At 51.6% G+C, this 19489-nt stretch overlaps 1 protein-coding gene across 1 annotated transcript; it reads left to right on the top strand.

Annotated features, from left to right (window-relative positions):
• The first annotated feature begins 4410 nt into the window (after positions 1-4410).
• On the top strand, positions 4411-17548 carry LOC111148788 (serpin family A member 12). The gene is made up of 5 exons (XM_022505600.1): positions 4411-4621; positions 10101-10751; positions 12410-12680; positions 15649-15796; positions 17256-17548. The coding sequence occupies exons 2-5, from the start codon at positions 10118-10120 to the stop codon at positions 17445-17447; spliced, it is 1245 nt and encodes a 414-aa protein (XP_022361308.1). The 5' UTR covers positions 4411-4621; positions 10101-10117; the 3' UTR covers positions 17448-17548.
• The last annotated feature ends 1941 nt before the right edge of the window (positions 17549-19489 follow it).

Raw genomic sequence — 19489 nt, 5'->3', positions numbered from 1 at the left:
CTCCCGGCTGGCTAAGAAGTTTCTCTCCACTGGAAGTTAGGAAGGCCTCAGTCACAGAGCTCTCTCGGGGGGCCATCCCCCTCATGGCCTGTAAGCTCCCAAGGGAGGACGTGGGTTCTTTGTCCCTGCACAGCACCTGACACCTTGTAGACACCGATCGGTGTTTCGACCCAAGCTCGGGCAGTCAACCACAGACAGGAGACTGCTTTGGAAGAGGGCAGGAAAGGGGGTGAGAGGTGGAGCCAAATGACTGGCTCGGAAGTGGAGAAAGGGGGGGCAGCATGAGGTCTCCTGTGGCTGCCGGGTCACGTGGAAGCAGAAGGGCCACTGGGGCAAATTCTGCAAACATTTAAGCGATGGCTTTACACGCGGCTGCAGACTGCCCCTGGTTTTTCTCAATCTCTCCCAAACTTGCTCCACAAACGGTATCCACAGTAATCTTTTTCTTTTGTATTAAGATACTCTGATGAGGTTGTCCATCTACTTAATAACAATGTGATACTCAACACATGCATGATCTCTAACCTCAATTTTTAAATCTACATAATGGGCATTCTGACAGTCATAAACTAATAAGAATTAAATGTGTGTGTGTGCATATGTGTGTGCAGTGGAACATTAAACTAGGGACCTCTTTTTCTTTTTTCTTCTTTTTTCCTTGCAGTTTGCAATTATCCTTCCATAAAGATTTTTCTGAAACATTCTGCTTCTATACCTTCTGTTCTGCTGTTACACCAGACCCTAGTCCTGGCTAGAATGTCATTTCTCTTTAAAGAATTTATTTTTTTACTTATTTATTTAGAATACACATCAGTGGGGGGAGGGGCAGTGAGAGAGGGAGAGGGAGAGAGAGAATCTCAAACAGACTCCCCAGCTGAGCATAGAGCCCGAGGCAGGGCTCAATCCCATGGCCCTGACATCATGACCTGAGTTGAAACCAAGAGTGGGATGTCTAACCCACTGAGCTACCCCGGCACCCCTAGGACATCAGCACAGACTCAAGGTGTGTTTAAATGCAACTGACTCCAGGGTAACTGCTAAGAGATTGGCCTCAGGCAACCAGAGATCTAGGGTACCCCCTGCTCCCCCACTGAACAGGTGGGTAAACTGAGATCCAGAGCCAGGTATGGCTTCCCCAGTCACCTGTGCATGACAGGTCAACAATCTCTGGATCCCGGAGCACAGACCCAGGCCTGCAGGTTCCAGACCTCCCAGAGCTCCGGGGAGGCCAGGGTGTGGAAACTGAACCCAGCCTCCATCTGGGAAGTGAGGCAGCGGCCAAGTAGGTGTGTGTGCGGGGCAGCTGGGGATCCACAGCTGTGCCAGGCCCCTCCTGCCCCAGGGAAGGAATCTGGGCAGGATGGTTCTGTTCAGAGACCTTACAGAGATCAGGCCATGGAACCAGGGCCTGGAATGGAGTGCATCATCCTGATTTCTGAGCAGCGTACCCTCGCCGTGCTCTCTGAGTTCACCTGGGTGCCAAACACTCAGGTCCTAGCTAGCTGGGCCTCTCTTGGTGGACCTACAGAGCTCCCACAATAGACCTCGCGAAGCGCTAGGTGCTGTGTGGGATGGCGGCAGAAATGCAGGCCTGGGTTCTTCTAGGCAGGGAGGAAGGGAACTCTCAGGCAGTTTGCTCTCGGGATGTTGACCCAAGAGGGGCCTCCTGGCCAGGCTGGGCCAGTGGGTGGGGGAGGGAGGAGGGGACAGACGCAGGTGTGGCAGGTCCTGAGCCGAAGCCCACCCAGGTTGCAGATGAGGCTGTGGGAACAGGGAGTCTAGAGGAGCCTGCTTGAAAACCTGGGACTGTAGGACCAGGACACGAAGAGGGCTCGCAGCCTGGGAGGAGCAAGACATGTGTGTGTGCTTGTGTGTGCACGTGTGTGTGCATGTATGTGCACGTGCATGCACCTGTGTGTCTTAGGGGAAAGAACCAGGGGCCGAGGTTACCATTCAAATAGACAGATGTTCTGTTCCCTCCTCCGTGCCTGGCCTCACGGCCTGGAACACCTGTCTGGGCTAGTTGTGCAGATACTGTGGCCACTGATCTCATTTATGTTCTTCCAGACCTGTGGCTAGAACAAGGGATTAGGAACCAGAAGGTCTGAGTTTTTAGTCTTGGGTCTGCTACTAATCTGGCTAAGTGAACCTCAGTTTTCTCACATGGGGAATGGGTCTAACAGCACCCAACTTACAAAGTCGACATGAAAAATACGTATCAGCAAATGTATTTTGTAATAATGCATTCTGATAAGCCTTCACTGAACTTGGCTCTATCTCTGTGCCCGCCCATGTTCCAGCAGACCTGGGATGTGGGAGTCACAGCCTGTCATGGTCACTGCTTGTTCCTAGGTCCCTCACAGGCCTGGCGTCTGGGACAGCCGGAGAGCAACAGGGCATCTGGAAGCTCCCTGCTCCCCCCTCCTCCAGACACATGGCTGTTGCACAAAAACACTCTCAGGCCATGTTCCAGCCGCACACCACTGTCTCCCATCTGTCTGCTCGCTCAGTGTCCCCAGACCCGACAATCACCTTTACCTCCTAGCCCTCGATGGATGCCAGGCCCAAATCCATGGGTGTCCCCAGCTAAGGGGGTTCAGGACAGCCCCGAGTCTAGGCTGTGTCCCCTTGATGGGTGCTGAGAGGGGGCTGTGCTCTCCACTAGCACCCACCTCCATAAGGCTCTGTGGCAGCTGATCAGGAACCCCGGCTGGCGTGGGCAGCTGGTCACTAAGATTCAGGGCCTGGCCTCCCTTGGGGGCTCCCCTCCACTGTGGCCTACTGGTCCGAACTGAGGCCTTCTCAGCATAGTCCCATATTGTTCAGCAACCGACCCGCCTGGCCCCACCCGTTGTCCCTCCCCGGCCTCACCCGTGCGTCTCCCGTGGGAGTCTGGCCCGGAGCAGAGTGGGACTGTGGCAGGCCAGTGGGTGTGAGCCGCAGACTCACACGGGTGTCGCCCTGTCATTACCAAGCAGGGTCCTTCCCTCCCAAACCAGGGCACAGCCCCAGGCTCTAGGTCAGCGTCTGCCCCGCTGCATCTCAGCCTCCATCGCGATGAGACCACGGCCCTCGCCTCCGCCCCTCCTGCCGCCATGGCCACATTCCCCAGCCCATACCCCTCAGTGAACAGAGCCCAACAGTGAGGCCTCCCACCTTGGCCAGTCACTCAGGGGATCTGGCCCAGACGCAGGCCTCCCTGGCAGAGGGAAGGTGGCGGCTCTGGCCTCCCGCAGGGGCTCTTCCTAATCCTGGCAGCTCGGGATCCCCCACGTCTCCACGGCCTGGGCGGGGGTGGGGGCGGTCTGCTCTGTGAGTGGATCAGGATGTGGCTGACCCAGGCCTAGGGCAGAGCCAGGGTCCCCTCTTTTCCAGAAGGCTTCGCTGGGCCATCTTCTCCGTACGGCTTGGGGGATGCTCGTCATGTCTCTTCTAAAAGTCGCATCCCGAAGAAAGAGAAACACTGTCCACCCCTGCTGGTACTGTGGTCACGTGGGACCTGTTAGGGAATGTCACCCAGCGGGGAAGGAATATTTGCATGATTTTTCTGCTCATTAGAATTAGAGAATACCGAACCGCAAGCAGGTGTGGGGGCACCTGGGCAGCTTGGTCGGCTGAACGTCTGACTCTTGATTTCAATTCAAGACGTGATCTCAGGGTTGTGAGATCGAGCCCTGTGTTGGGCTCCATGCTCAGTGTGAAGAGGGTTTAGATTCTTCCTCACCCTCTGCCTCTGCTTGCCTGATCTCTCTCTCTCTTCCTCTCTCTTTCTCTCTCTCTTTCTCTCTCTTAAAATAATAAAATAAAATCCTTAAAAAAAAAAATAAGCAGGTTCATTGGGCTCATCACTCTTCCCTCCTGGGATCAGAGGGTTTGAAGGATAAGAATTCCAGTTTATTTTAAATCTTTTAAAAGTTCATTCTTAGGGAATACCTGTTCCTTAAAGCCAAATTGGAAAACACAGAAGAGTCAGGAGGGGAAACCAACCATCTTCTCATTACTCCAGTGCAACAGGCAGGCAGAAAGCAATGTGTCATTTTCTTGAATGATCGCAAACTTTGATGTGAGTGTTGGAGTCTTGCTTATCCCCAACAGAAATTATTTCATTGTTTCTCTCCCCCCCGCACCCCGCCAAAGGACTCCGTGCCAGCTGAAGTAATGGAACTGATTATTGTAAAGGACTGGAAAAATAGCAAAATAAAGAAATGGGGGAGAATGGTAATGACCCCCAAGAAACCCAGCTATCAACCTCTTCCCATCAATGACAGCAGTGGTGCTTGGGTTGGCTATTTAATAGTAATCTACCTGTGGAACAGTTCAGGTTCCAGACCCACAGTGATTGGGAAATGCACTCGTTGCAAAAGTTGTAAATAGACTTCATTAGAAAAGCCACAGCCCAGCAGGCGTGGTCTAAATATCACGGGGCTGCCTCCGGGGATGAGGAGAAGCCCCCGAGGAAGTGGTGTGGCCATTGCTCCCAGAGTCCCCATCACCTGCCCACTCAGGCCGGCTAATTTTATTGGCCTTTGGTCTACTTTACCAAGAGGCTATGGAAGTATAAATAATAAAGCAAGAAAAACAGATCCATTGGCTGCCTCAGTGGATTTCTCCTGAATGTACTGTGAGTATCCGGTCTTGTCGGTTGGTTGGTTGGTTGGTTGGTTGGTTTTCTTGTCTAACCCATGCAAAGCTGTGGGAGGATAACCTTCAGTCCCAGGGTGGGTGTCTTTCAGGAAATTCTGGAGGATCTCCAAATCAGGGAAACTCCCCTCTTGAAGAGTGTGCTGGGCATTTTGGTGAACCCTGATTCATTTTCACGGATTTTGCCCACCTAGTGCTTTTCTAAAGGAAAATCCTTGGTGGGAGTGGAATGGGGGTTGTCCCAGGAGAAAAAGGAGGTCCTTCCCATTCAGGTCTGCCCCTGCCCTGGGGCTCAGGCTATGCTCATCCTTGTCTATGAGCTGTTTGTTTGTGTTTATCTCTAACCTTGGTGAGAAGCTATAGCTACCAACTCATGATTTGGGGGAAGAAAGGAAGGCGGAGAAGCCAGTCCCACATGCGGTTGTAGAATTGCCTTAATTGAGCTGATTTCCACTCTGATCCATCAAAATGCGCAGCGTGACCTCAGAGAGCTCCCTTGTCTGCTGGGTCTTCCTTTCCCCTTTATGGCATGAGTGGCCCCAAACTTGACAATGGCTCAGCCTTCCCAAACCATGCACTCCCTCATCCTGGAATGAGGTCACTGAAGGCAGGAGGAATGGGCCATATAAAGACGTGGAAAGTGCTTGAGGATTTGGAGAAGTCTGTGGGTCTGGCTGGGGACACTGCCTCTCAGGAGAAAGAGCTCCAGATGTGGGCTCCAGGGAAGACTGTGGGCAGGCCCCTCGTGAAAGCTTCAAATATTTTTTAAAAGAATGAAGGCAGAAATCTCCAGGGCAAATGTAGGGGTAAGACGATGGACTCATACCCCACCCTCTTTGTTTCCCAGAAAGGAGGACGAAGTCTATTGCAATCCCCATTGGAGTTTGTTCCCAGGTCTTCTCCTCTCATGTCCTGCAGGGGACCACTTCTTAGCACCACTTCATTCTAAACCTGTTTCCAAAAAATAACGTCTAATATGTCTAGCGCAATCCCCCCTTAAAACAATATCCATCCCTTAAAATAGGCGGACCCCTGTGCATAGCTGGGATATGTCCACAAGACCAGGGCTTCGGTGCTGGTCTTTTGCGGATGCCAAGGTACATCTTTAGGAAGGGGCCCTCGGACCCTGCAGTCCAAGGGTGGGCACTGAGTTTATGCAAGGGCTGTGACCTCCATGGAGAGCTCTGGAAAGAACTGGAGGGAAACTGGGGTCTCAGAGGGCCTGGAGCTTCTCAGGGCAGGGCACCGCTGTCCAGCCTGTGCAGGGAGAGACCCCTCACTGAGCGAGGGGCACTGTGTCTGGCAGTCACTCATTACGGATCCAGCCCCTAGGGAGGGGAGCTTGTCCAGGGCACCCTAAGCTTTTTAGTCTTACTAACTTGAGGGCGGACACTGCATAAGCTTTTCCCTCCCCGGCAGGAGCGTGGAGCCCCAAACACCATGCACGGAGTGATTCTGATTCCTGTGTGTGCCCCATTTGCTGCTCTTGTTTCTCCAAACTACCAGGGAGAATAAGGACGAACGGACTCCTGGCATTCGTGTTGAAAGCGCTATCCTATCCCTCTCTCCCCATGCCTCAGTCTCTTTGATCTCCCATTACAAAGCCCCCTGGGACAGCGTGGGAGGCAAAAGCAGAGATCCTCCCCGGGGACCCCCTCCGAGGGCAGACGCAGGGCACCTGGGCTGCTCGCTCAGAGGGCTCCTCGCCTGGCTTGGATCTGTCTTCAGGAGGACCATGCTACTTCATCTGTTCGTAAGAGGAAGGAATTGATACCCCAAATGGAAAGGGAATGTGGGAGCAGGAGAGTCAGAGAGGAGTGGCAAGGCAGGTGGTAGCTTTACCGCCCCATGTGGCCCCCACCAGGCTCAGGTTCTGTCTTATCCTTTTTCTTCCTGATTGTGTTTATTTATCTTATTAAGATCACAACCACACACACACACACACACACACACACACACACAAAACCACACACACATGTGCGCGTGCACCCTCCAAACTAAAAACCAACAAAGAATTGCTCAACGTGGGCAGCCTATCAATTTATTGGGAAATAACCAGTTGCTCTGCTATTTTAATGAACGGAATAAAAGTTAACCTCCTCAGGTATCTGGGGCTGGTACACATCTGACAGGTTTGAATTGAGTTTAGAGCCTGTGATGATGGGTGGAGAGGCCCAGAAATGGGGCCAGTGGGCTGCTTGGAGGAAGAAAGGCTAGACCATTGGAACTCCATGGGGCAGATGAAGACACTGAGGCTTGGAAGGCTTAATAGACTTCTTCTGGGCCACCTCACAGACACACAAGCAGGAGAGGACCAATATCCAGACTTTTAATTCCATAATCAGTGCTTGTTCCAAAAACTTGGAGAAGTGGAAAACACTTTTAGGGGCCACTGATGGGGCATCACTATAAAATGTGTGTGTGTGTGTGTGTGTGTGTGTGTGTGTGTGTGTGTGCGCGCGCGCGCGCCTAAAGCTTCCAGCAGCTTCCCTCCTCTGCTCCAAGTTCTGACCCTGTGCCCGGACACACACACCACTCCCAGAAGGTTGTCCAAAGGCTTTGCGTCTCACCTAGCTGGTGGGGAACCTACTGCTGGGGATGTTCTCTCCGCTCCTCAATGGAGGTAGCTAACTTCTCCACTCCCCAGTGTCAGGAATTAGCTCGCGTGCAGGTAGCGATCTACTCTGAATACAAGAAGCTTCTACTTTTCTTTCTCTTTTTCCAAATTTTTATTTAAAGTCTAGCTAGTTATCATAGAGCGTTGTATTGGTTTCAGGAGTAAGATTTAGTGATTCATCACTTCTGTACAACACCCAGGGCTCATCCCAACAAGTAGAGTTTCTATTTTTAAACCAGGCTGACTCTGTAAACAGTCCAGCCCGGTAACCTGTGAGAGCAAATCCTTTCCATTTTTAATTTTCTTCCTTTATCTGAAACATCCTCAGGGGCTTCACAACCTCGTCTTCTATAACCTATCTTCACACAGCCCCCAGAGCTCTTGTCCATCACCAGCTATGTTTAGTTTTTGCTAGAATCTATGTCATTAGGAGTGGAAGGTGCTGAGAGATCACCTGAGCTCAGAGAGGGGGCGTCCTTTTCCGGTGTCACACAGCAGAGAGGTGTGTGGGATGAGAGCCCGGAGTCCTCCCTGCTTGGTAGTCCTGAGATTTTTTTTATATGCACGTGTATTTGTTAGGATGATTTTGGCCTCCAGTAGCTGACAGTGTAATTCACACTAGCACCACCGGAAGTCTAGGGGCCGGGTGTGCTCTGGGTTCACCTACTCTGTGGCCCTAGATCCAGTTTCTCTGCAAAACCCTGCCTGCATCCATACCTTCCTGCCAGGGACAGCCAGAGAAAGAGAGAGGGCAGCACCCCCATATGCCAGCAAAGAGCCCCGAAATTCACCTTCCTTGGAACACTAAAGTTATGTGCCCCTCCCTGAACCTCTCTCAGGGCTGAACCTCACTATGACCTAGTAGGACTGGGCCCAGCTCTTGGACCACCCCCTGGGAGCTGGGGCGGGGGTCCTGGCCCTGAGCCACATGGGCTTTTTGAGGAGATCGAGGCTCCTAGAGAAATAAAGGTCCATTAAGAAGATGGAAGCAACAGGTAGGCTCCACGAGAATTCTCAGACCCTGGGTCAGAGTCTGCAGACCCTGTCCGCTGTGCTGAGGGCTGTGTCCACAGGATCTGGCATAAAGGGTTTGAGGGCACAAAGAACTTGGGGATTTGGGGCAAGCCAGGCATGGGTCCCATGCCGGTATTCATTCATTCTCTCATTCAGTCAACTGGAAAGAGCCTCCTCCATGTCGGGCCCCAGGGATTTAGCTGCGTGGACCCTGTTGGTGGTGGGCCCATTTCCCCCATGCTGGCAGGGGTGTGAGGGTTAGTTGCTAAAAGCTCACAGCTTCCCTCCCCAATCCAGAAAACTGCCTTTGCTGGGTAGGAGCTAATTGACCCCAGAAGTTCTACCCGAGCCCTTGTCTCCTGGGCGTCTGACCATAGTGCCTGAGCGCTGTCCAACAGGCCTGCGCCCTGGTCTCACAAGGTCAGTGCTGCTCTGTGGCTGATGCTCCAGGGCCCTCATCTGCAGATCAGGCCAAGTCTCCATATTATGTGGAGTCACAACCTTGCTCAGTTCCTTCCCTTTTTGTTCTGCTTTCCTCACTTCCTGAGGAGCTTGTCCCATACAGGCAATGCTAGAATCCTCATTGCGAGCTCTGTTTCTCAGGACCCCAATCTAAGGCAATCACAAACAGCCTTTACTGTTGAGATTGCACTGTTTCCCATGGATTGCAGGTAAACAGAGACGTAAATTACAGGAGAATACATAGGGATAGCAAAGGATCAAGCAAAGAAATCTGCTTTCATTTGACACAGAAATTGGTGTAAAAATCATTGACTGTGCCATGCCCAACTAGAGAAATGAATTTTAAAAAAATGATTTTTTAGAATATCATAATTTTGGCAGCTCTCTATATCCTTAGGGCTAGAAATGAAGGGAAAACAAAAAAAAATGAAACTTTTGTTCCCCCCCCCCCAAAAAAAACCTCAGTTTTGTTGGGAGAGGCTGAGCTGAGAAGTGGCAAAAGGAGCAGCAATCCTAGAGCCAGAAGATTTGGCTTTTCCTCTCTACAACACTGCCTCTCTTTCTTGGAAAATGTGTAGGGAAAGAGGTTTATTAGAGACCTGGGTTCTTTCTGTACAAAGGGCTTTATTTCTACAAATTAGTCAGGATTCTTTTAGTTGTAAGGAAATAATCCAACTCAAACCAGCCAACCCCAAAAGGCAAATGTATTGATTCTTATGACTTGGAGAAACAGAAATGTGTGAGCTTCAGGTAAAGTTTGATCCAGGAATTCCAAAGATGTCACCAAGTTTGTCTCCCCGTTTCTCTCTTTCCATCTTTCTCTCTCTTCTGTCCTTCAGTATATGGGAGCCATAACCACATTTGGTTCTAGGACTATATCATTAAGCCATACACTCCAGAGTTAAGAGTCCTGTGCATTCTCAGGGAAAGACTCTGACTGATCTGATTCTAGTCACTCTCATTCCTTAACCAATCAGTGTGGCATTGGATGGATTATTCTGGTGGCCTAGCCCCAGTCACATGCCCATGCTATGGGGTAGTCTTACTATGATCCAATGGGGTGGAGGCAGCAGTTGGTCAAAGGAATTGAGATGCTGTTACCATAAGACGGGGGAGAGGAGTACAAAATCAAGAGCTATCTTCTACACCCAGCCCTCTCAATGAAACAGGAACAGCCATTTCTAATTGCCATGGTGATTGCAAAGCATAAATGCTAAGATGGGTGCCAAAGAATCTAGAAATCACTATGTATATCACATGCTAGTCACTGTATTGCTGCCTTCATCTAGTCTTCCTTATAGATAATATGGGGCAGTGGGGTTGTTTTGTTCTTTTCTCTGCTAACCTCAAGTCTACTACTCAACAGGACAATCTCTAAGGAAAATGAACCCCATGCTGGGCCTGGGCCTACTTTTGGCTGGCCTTCTCACTGTGGAAGGTCTTCTGAAGTCCGACTTCACTCCTAAGTATCGTGGACCTGCAAGCCAGATCCAGTCATGGAAGGGAAGGAGGGCAGCCGAGGAGCTCACAAAGAGAAACACAGACTTCAGTTGCAACCTTTATAGGAAGTTGGCCTCCAATAGCCCCAACAAGAACATCTTCTTCTCCCCCTTGAGCATCTCTGCAGCCTTCTCCATGCTGTCTTTGGGTGCCCAGGACTCCACCCTGGATGAGATCAAGAGAGGCTTCAGCTTCAGGAATATGCCAGAGAAAGACCTTCATGAGGGCTTTCATTACCTCATCTACAGGATGAACCAGGGGAGCAAGGACCTTGAACTGAACCTTAAAAACACCTTGTTCATTGACCAGAAGCTGCATCCACAGAAGCAGTTTTTGGCAGAGGTCAAGAACCTGTACAATGCAGACACTGTCCCCACCAACTTCCAGAACTTGGGAGACACTCGGAAGCAGATCAATGACTATGTCAGTCAGAAAACCCAGGGGAAAATCAATAACCTGATCAAGAATATAGCCCCTGGCACTGTGATGCTTCTTACAAATTGTATTTTCTTTCGAGGTAAGGCTTGGGGCATATTGGTATGGAAAGGACAGGATTTCTAGTAGACTTGGATTAAAGATCTGGTTGGCCATAGGCTTGCTCTGTGACCTTGAATTCATATGTAATTAATCTTTCAGAACCCTACCTGTCCCATGTAAAATGAGTGCCTTTATATGCAACTCATAGGACAGTTGGTACTCAAAGTAAAAATGCATGAGAAATGAATTTGGGGAAGTCTCCATTATTCTTCCTACGTGCATTTTCATTATTACTGATTATCCTAACACAGCACTGGTTGTAGAGGTTGGAATGACATTTTTTTCCCATTTCTTAAATGAGGAAAGTTCCCATTTCTTAAACATGGAAAGACTTAGAGTTGCAAAGCCAGGACTAGAACTCGCTTCTCTTGACCCATAGGCTGTGCACTTTATGTTACTCCAAGTAGATACCTAGGATGGTGATGGTGTTGATGATGGTGATGATGTTCACTTTGGTGGATGCAGAGGTCTTGCCACATTCCATAGATTCCCCAAGTCTGAGGGTGTGAGACTAAAAAAGGAAATGGAAAAATATTCCCAAATCCAAGCTTTATCCCTCCCTCCACCCCCTTGCCCGACCACACACACCCACTCTCCTGCCCCATGCACACACAAAGGTTGGCCATCATGGGTGAGAATCAGAGGCCAACAGCCCTCAGGTCAGGCAAGATCACTGCTGGGCTGTCAGGGACATGGTCCTGAATATGGAAGTTCAGCTTCCCCAAATCCAGCAAGACTGATGACATAGAGGAAAAGAGCAGAGGGAGAGAGGAGAACCCGGAAATTTCCAAAGTTGCTGCATCACCTAGATTGTAAAAGCAATGGCAACAGTGGTGCTGTTGATGACTAGCATGCACTCAACACTCACTGTACAAGATCACTGAGCTGTGCTGCCTTTCCCACTCAGACACAAAGCATATGAAGTACCCATCAAAATCTTCATTCTTCAGACAAGGGCACTGAAGTCCAGAGAGGTTAAGACACTCATCTAAAGTCATCCTTCTAGAACAGTGAAACCAGAGTTGAGTTCAGGGACTTGGCCCTCAAGTCCCCCTACTGGGGTCTCTGAGGTTGGCAGGTGTGAAAAGACCCAGGTCAGAATTTATGTCCAATGGCATCAAAGAGTTCTCAGGGTCAAAAAGGAAGAGTCTAAACACCCAGCTTTGAGTGTTTGCTGCTCTTCAGTGGGTTCCCAAGGGCAGCCTATTCCTTTGGTTTTCTCATTCTTACATGAGAGCAGCTACTCCAGGACTAACTTTAGAATAGAGTTTTTTTCACTCACACCAGACCCAAATAACTCCCACTAAGTATTACCCAGGCCCTTCTGCTGGAACCCAGTCCACAGGCTCACTCAGCCTCAGGAGCAGCTGGGCTTCAGGCAGTCCACGGGTCCCCTCTCAGTTTAGCAATCCTGGTTGTGGATTCTTTGGGAACTAACAATCAGACCCATGACCATCTTACCAGGAGTTTCCAGGGCACGGCACAAAGAGCAAGGATTCCTGGAGACCTGCCCTCACATCCCAGAGTATCCAAATGCCCTCCTTGAATCCATGTGGACAGAGACCAGTGGTTAGCTGGGCCCAGTCAGCTCTTCCCTTTCAGGACACTTATACCACTTTGTCCTTCTTCAATCCTAAGCCAGGTGGCAGCAGGAATTTGATCCAAAAGCAACTAAAGAGGAAGACTTCATTCTGGATGGAAACGAGCGAGTGAAAGTGCCCATGATGTTTCATGGGGGCATGTATGAGACAGGCTACGATAAACAGCTGTCCTGCACCATCCTGGAAATGCCCTACCAGGGCACCATCACTGCCACCTTCATCCTTCCTGACGAGGGCAAAATGAAGAACGTGGAGGCAGCCTTGAAGAGGGACACTCTTGACAGATGGAAGAAATTAGTCACGCGGAGGTACAAGGGTGTCTGGCATAGGCAGCTTCTTCTGTCTTCCTGCCTTCCCTTCCACTCTTTGCTTCTTCTGGCCGGGATTTATTGAGCTCTGACCCCATCACCATGTCCTATTCTGGGCTCCGTAATGAACTTGCATTTTGGTAGGAGGTAGACCAGAAAACAAGTCACAGGCATATAGTGAAACACTTGCTGTTAGAGGGAGACACATGTGTCACGAAAGTGGAGTGGACAGACCAGAACCACGGCGCTCAGTGGTGGTGGCAGAGGGAGCTCCAGGAACAGGTCGCATCAGAGCTCAGTCTTCAAGGTTGAACAGTGGTGTGTGTTGATGGAAGAGCAGCGATGGAATCCCAGACAGAGAGGAACCACAAGGACAAACACGGGCTGTCAGAGGGAGTTGTTTATTGTACACAGAATCATGTTTCAACTCTAATGTCAAAACAAAACCAGCAAAGCGTGTCCCAAATAAGTTTTACTAATAATAGTTGAAGGACGAAAGTGAATCAATACTTTAAGTGAAACAGATTTAAGATGAGCCAACAAAATTCTTCTCAGGCACTTGCTTACCAGTCGATTGTCTTGAGAAGGGTCAGGGCTGGGGACTTGGCAGTGTCAACTTGGGTAGAAGCAGTGTCAGGGTGACCTCCTCCCTCTTCTGCACTCTCTTTCGTCCACCTCGCCCTCATCCCTGTCCTCCACCCAACAAGACTTTACCGAGAGCCTCCACCCTGGCTGACACACTGTCAGGAGCCGGGGAGGGTTATAGGGGAGGTAGATCGGATGCTAGGATGGAGCTAGGCTGACATGGGTACTCTGCCATCAAAACACACCCTCAGAGGAACAGCAGAACCATCTCGGATATCTCAATTGGCCCAAAAGCTCCATAAAAGAGAAATTCGATTTCTGAATGCTTCAGATAAAGTCGCTGTGCTGGGGGAATGGGGAGAAGCAGCAGGCTAAGTGGGAGGTCATCATCCCCTGATCCTCCCCGCTACAAACCCAGTCTGGCGGTAGCTCAGCCCCGAGGGCTGCAGAGGGGCTTGGCACAGACAACGTGAAGCCCCACTTGCTAGCCCCAGAGCTGCACCCCATAGGAAATTGGCAGGAATAACTTGGAGATGAGGATGCTGAGTCCCCCAATCCAACTGTAGGGTCTCAGTTCATCATAATTTGAATACTAAAGGAAATGTGACCTTATGGAACCCACATGACATGAAGCCAGGACTTCTGGGTAAACTGGGGGTGGAGGGCATGGATCCCACTCTTCCTTCACCTCCCATAACCCTCATTCCCCAAGATACTTCTGTGAACTCGGAAACTGTAGGGCAAAGCCTGGAAACTGCCAGTCTCCTTGGCAGCTCGTTTCACTGAGAAGAAATGACCCAGCTTGCCTGATGCCTTTGCCTTCTTCAGAGCTTCTCAAATCTTCCTGTGCCCCAGCGTTGCTGATTCCCCAAAGCTGATCTGTATTTTTCTCCGCTGCATGCCCTGTCTGCTTATACACAGACTCCCAGTTTATGCACCGATGATTATGGGATGCTTTTCATCATACGGACCTTCTTGTCTGTCTTCCTTGCTAGAGCACGCACCCAAGGGCACAGGTTTTGCCTCTTCTGTTCACACATGCATCTAAGCATCTGATTTGTACAGAGGAGGCACTTAATTTGTTGAACAAATGAATGAGTGGAAAAGTAAGTCTGGGAGTCATTGGGCCCAGGGCCGGTATTTAAAGCCATGACACTGTATGAGTTTTCTCTGGTGGGAGGAAAGACAGAAGAGGAGAGGACAGAAGGGTGAGGCTTGGACCATCACAGACAGTACAGGTACACGAGGAGATGGTTCTAGAAAGGGTAAGTGAAGGAGTGCCCGGTGAAGGAGGGGAAGGCGGACTTGGGTTGGAATGCTTCAAGGTGGAAAAAGGGGAACCTTTCTCTGAGAGCTGTCTCTTGAGTCAAGTGAGCAGAGCTTAGCTGTGACCCTGGAAAGTGGAAGGTTGAGGGCAAAGACCCAAGTGGAGTAGGCTTCGGCAGTCGTGGGAGGAAGTGGAGATCGCTGACAGAGACAACTCCTTTCTGCTATGAAAGGAAGAAAAGGAATGGGCTGGAAGCTGGAGAGTTGGCTTGGGGCCAGCGGAGATGTGTTTGCTCCTGTTTTGTAGGGTATCAGTTAACAGAGAACATGGTCTGTCCTGAAGGTGATCAGGCAGACACCGTTTGTGATGGATGGTGCAGAAGAGAAAGGAATGCAGGCAGGGGCGAGGTCCTGGGTAGGCAAGAAGAAACAGGGCTCAGGGCTGGGGGACAGGAACGTGGGGCCCACAGGTGTCCCAGGACTGCTGATCCCAGCCCCCAAGCAGGGAGGCCCATCGGGTCTCACCCACAGAAGATAATTCAAGGATGGAAGGAGAAACACCTGCTGGTCAGGGACTCCTGAGCACCCGTGTGCATTTGCTTCACACTCTCATGGCCCCGCCTGCTGGGACTCGCGCCATCATCTCCGCAAGTGGTTTGGGGGAGATGAGATTTTTTGCTCCAGGTCACAGAGTTCGTGAGAGTCAGAATGAGTTTGAGCTCAGTTTCCCTGGCTTCAGCTCCCAGGCCCTAGGTGTCTCCGGCATCCAGCCTGCTGGGTCAGGACAGGCTCAGGGCTTGGCCAAGGCCAGGACTGTCAGGGGGGTGACATCTCCATGTCTGCAGCCACAGGGGCCCCGAAACAGTGGGGACTTGAGGGCATTTCTGTGGGTGATGTCTTTGGGGCGGGGATGCCAGGAAGAAGGGACACAGTTCAGAGAGCATAAGTGTTCTGAAGCCAGGGTTCCAGGGACCGAGTCCCTCCTTTTTGTGGGGACAAAGAGAGGGTCTGAGACCTCCAGGGCTGGGAAGACCAATGTCCCATTCATCACTTCCCCTGCAGCCTGACCGGGAAACAAGGAGACCCTGCTTCTTACCTGTCCCTCCCATCTCCCCAGGGTCGTAGACGTGTCCCTGCCCAGGTTCTCCATCACTGGTAACTATGACCTGAAGAGGACACTCTCCCACCTGGGTATCACCAAAATCTTTGAGGAGCATGGTGACCTCACCCGGATCTCCCCTCATCGGAGCCTGAAAGTGGGTGAGGTAAGCCTGCCTGGCCTGGATGCCCCCCCTCCCCCCATGGAGCCTTCGCACAAGCCTGGGCTGGAGCCACTGTCCCAGCAGCTGAACCAGCCGGGTCTTGTACCACTGGTCAGGCCAGGCACTGATCCAGCTCTGTCCCTAACCAACCTTGTCATCCTGGGACAATCATGTTGCTTTCCCAAGCCTCATGTTTCCATTCTTTAAAGTTGGAAATATCAAGTTCCTAGTTCTATGTTAGAGGTCAGTTCTGGGCAACAAACCAGTGATCAAGGCCTGGCACATTTATCAGGCCGAGAGCCGGTGTAGGTCTGACCCAGGGCCTCACGGGCTGGTTGGGAGTAAGCTGAAAACATGTGCTTGACCAAGAGACGAACAAGCTACGGGCCCTGTGGTTCCCAGCAAGGCAGAGCACCTGCCTGATACGGGCAGAGAGGACGGTGGGGGGTAGGGTCCCCAGGCTGAGCAGCTATAATACAGGACACCCCATTAAATTCACATTTCAGGTAAGTGACCAATTTCTTTAGTCCAAAATATTGCCTAGAAGAGACTTACACTGAAGATACTCATCGTTTACCTGACATTGAAATTTAACGGTCCATCCTGCATTTCACCTGGAGGCCCGACTTTTAGGTTAAAAGGACATTGGGGGTGAGATTTGCAAGGAGCAGAGACCGGTGTGGGGAGTATCTTCCAGCAGGGGGAGCAGCACAGCCGGAGGGAAGAGGCCAGAAGAAGAAAGACAGAATTTTCTTCCTTTTCACTTAGACCTTCCATAGATCATCAGAGCCAACTCCCCCTTTCCTGGGTCTTTTACTCAGTTCCATGGCTCCTCTCTTTTCCGCAGTTAGGTGTGTGCATGGCTGTGATTCCGTGTGTCCACGGCTGCTGGCTGCCCACTAGTAAAATTGCTAGGATTTTGTAGAATGGAATGAAATGCGTCAGTATGAGCAGAAAAGCAGGGTGGATCTCCACGTCCCAGATGTGGGTGCCCTGGGGTGGATCTGGGGTCTCAGTCATCTCTGATGCCCACCGCCCCCCCCCCCGATTTGGTCCCTTCCTTGTCATCCCCCAGGAAGCTAAGAGGAGTGTGTACAGGACTGGGGGCTTCCTGGTGGGGACATCACCCTGTCCCTTCCACCTAGCTAACTTTCTGCAAACCATTTCTGCCATTATACCTCTCAGCACTTCCCTGTCATTCACAGAAGGATAGCGACCCCCACTCCATCCCCCCTGCTGCAGCCGATGCTCCCCCCGCCTCATGGCTCCCCTCACACTGCCTCTGCTTGTCCTGCGTCCTTCTGGCGATGCAGCAGAAGATCCAGGAGTCTGGGGCGGCCAGCACCAGCCGGGTTACCACTCTGCTGGGCCACCCTGGCTGAGGCCTCTCCTTCTCAGGGTCTCTCACTGTGCGTGGCCCAGAGTGGCTCGGCGACCCTGACCTTGATCCTGATTTCCGCAGGCGGTGCACAAGGCGGTGCTGAAGATGGACGAGAAGGGCACAGAGGGGGCGGCCAGCTCCGGAGCACAGACGCTGCCCATGGAGACGCCGGTCTCCGTCAAGCTGAACAGACCCTTTCTGGTCTGTATTAGGGATAGCGTCGTGTCCACCATAATCTTCTTGGGAAAGATTGTTAACCCTACTGGGCAATAAGGGGGTGTTTCAGCTCGCTGCAGGCTCCAGATTCAGCCTGAGGCTGAAAATGTTTCATCTGCCTGAAATCGGGATCCCAGAACCTCCTAATCTTACCCCACAACTTCATAAACTCCCAAGACCACCATCCGAACAGGCAGTGCTCCTGGTTCTGGGGATCTTGTGCGCCCCAACCCCCACCCTGTCCTCCCTCAGCCCCCTCCCTGCAGGGTCCAGTTTCTCTGGGCTTAGATGTCCCAGCCCCACCCACTTGGCTGGCTGTGATCTTCTCTCCCCAGAGAGGAAGAAAGGGGGCTTTGTGATTTAATAAACACTCCCTCAGTTCTGCTGGCTGTTGGTGGATAATTTGGGGAAGCTGTGAAACAAGGCAAGTACCTGGGCTTTAGAGTGAGAGAGACCTGGGTTCAAATCTTAGTAACAAAGTGTCTTTGGGAAAGACATGGAGCTCCTCTGAGCCTCTGTTTCTGTGTTCCTGAAATGAGGACAGGGATACTCCCCTCTGGGGCTCTGCAGAAACTAGCACTGCTAGTTCTGCTTGGTGAGCCCTTAGCCTTGGGTCTTTAGTATGTGAGCTACAAAGTCATAGCCCCCACAGGGTCCCCTGGGAGTTCAGGGTTCAGCCAGGCATCCAGTTGGAGGGCAAAGCAGCGCTGGGGCTGGTCTGGCATTAGAGGGATGGAGCCTGGAGTAGCAGCAGCTAGGATTCATTGCCTGATTCCAGAGCCCCCCAGGATGAGTCTGGGGTTCGGACCTCTTAGCAAGCTCAGCTGAAGAGTGAACGGGGTCCCTGCACCTGCTCTGGAAAGCTTGTCCCTGCAGGGTCCTCCCATGACCACTAGGGAGCACCTAGATAATGACAGCGGGAGCCCTCCTTTCCAGTGGTGGATTCCTTTGCCTCCCGCTGTGAATTCCTGCTGTCCAAGTGTTTGAGAGGAGGGGTCCTGACTGGCGTGGCACTACGAAGCCTGAGCCGGCATCAGCTGCCACCCTGGAGGTGCCTAGCAACTCACAGCTCACTGTGCCTTTTGTGCTCTGGTCACAGCTCCCCGGTGTGTGGCCAGAATGGACATCCATGTGACAGAGCTACATGCGGGGCAATGAGGTGACTATCCTAGGGCCTCATGGTTAGACACACGCTGTAAACACTCCGCTGTTGGGTTCAGGCAGGGAAGGTACCACATGGACTTGGAGGCCCAGCTGGTCCTTCCTGAGCTCCTCTCCCAGATACGAGAGGCCCCCCCCAGGCCCTTTTGGCATGTGTGTATTGGGCATATGGCTGGGTCCTGAAGACCCAGCCCCCCACAGAGGCCGGCAGAGAAGGCTAGTTACAGTGCGGTAAGGTCTCAGAAGGGGGAGCACAAGAGTAAGCACCCCTCTTTGAGAGGGAGGGGGACAGAGAGGATTGGGACACTGCACAGACACTGTCTGTGGGCAGACACCTGACACACGCGGAAATGCTATGCGGTCAGCTCAGGTGTGCAGCATTATCCACCGGGGACATGGGACAGTCCAGTCAGCCACCGAGTAGCTGGGGACTTGGACATGTCATTCGACTCCTCTGAACCACAGTTATTGGAAGGGGTAGTCACACCTACGTCTTGGGGCTGAGGAACCCTGAGGGTTCCACGGTGTTGCATAGATGCCACGCTGGGCACATAGCAGCCGTTCCACGGAGAGCTGCTGCTACGGTCTTCTGCCATCCTCACTCACATCTCGGAGACGACCAGCTCTTTTCTAAAAAACAGTGATCCAGGCACTTGCTTGTGCTGTCCCCCTGACTGAAGATGCCCTCATCCTGCCCGATGAGCTCCTGCTCATCCTTTAATGCCCCATCAACTATGACATCTTTATGAGATCTCCCCTACCTTTCTGGCATCTTCCAAGCAGCCTTTAATAAAGCACTCACCTCCATGGCTCCTGGGTCTGAATTTCCCCTCCACCTCTACGTCAGCTGGGATCGATCCTGCATTAAACAATAATTTATGGGGCGGCAATCCGTGCACTGGTTGCTGATCCAAACAGACCTCGCTTCTGCCTTCATG

This window comes from Enhydra lutris, unplaced genomic scaffold, assembly GCF_002288905.1.
Source record: "Enhydra lutris kenyoni isolate GAN:26980312 unplaced genomic scaffold, ASM228890v2 scaffoldscaffold20, whole genome shotgun sequence".
NCBI classification, from domain to species: domain Eukaryota; kingdom Metazoa; phylum Chordata; class Mammalia; order Carnivora; family Mustelidae; genus Enhydra; species Enhydra lutris.
The sequence above is the reverse complement of the archived record's forward strand: the minus strand, read 5'-3'. Positions and strand labels throughout refer to the sequence as shown.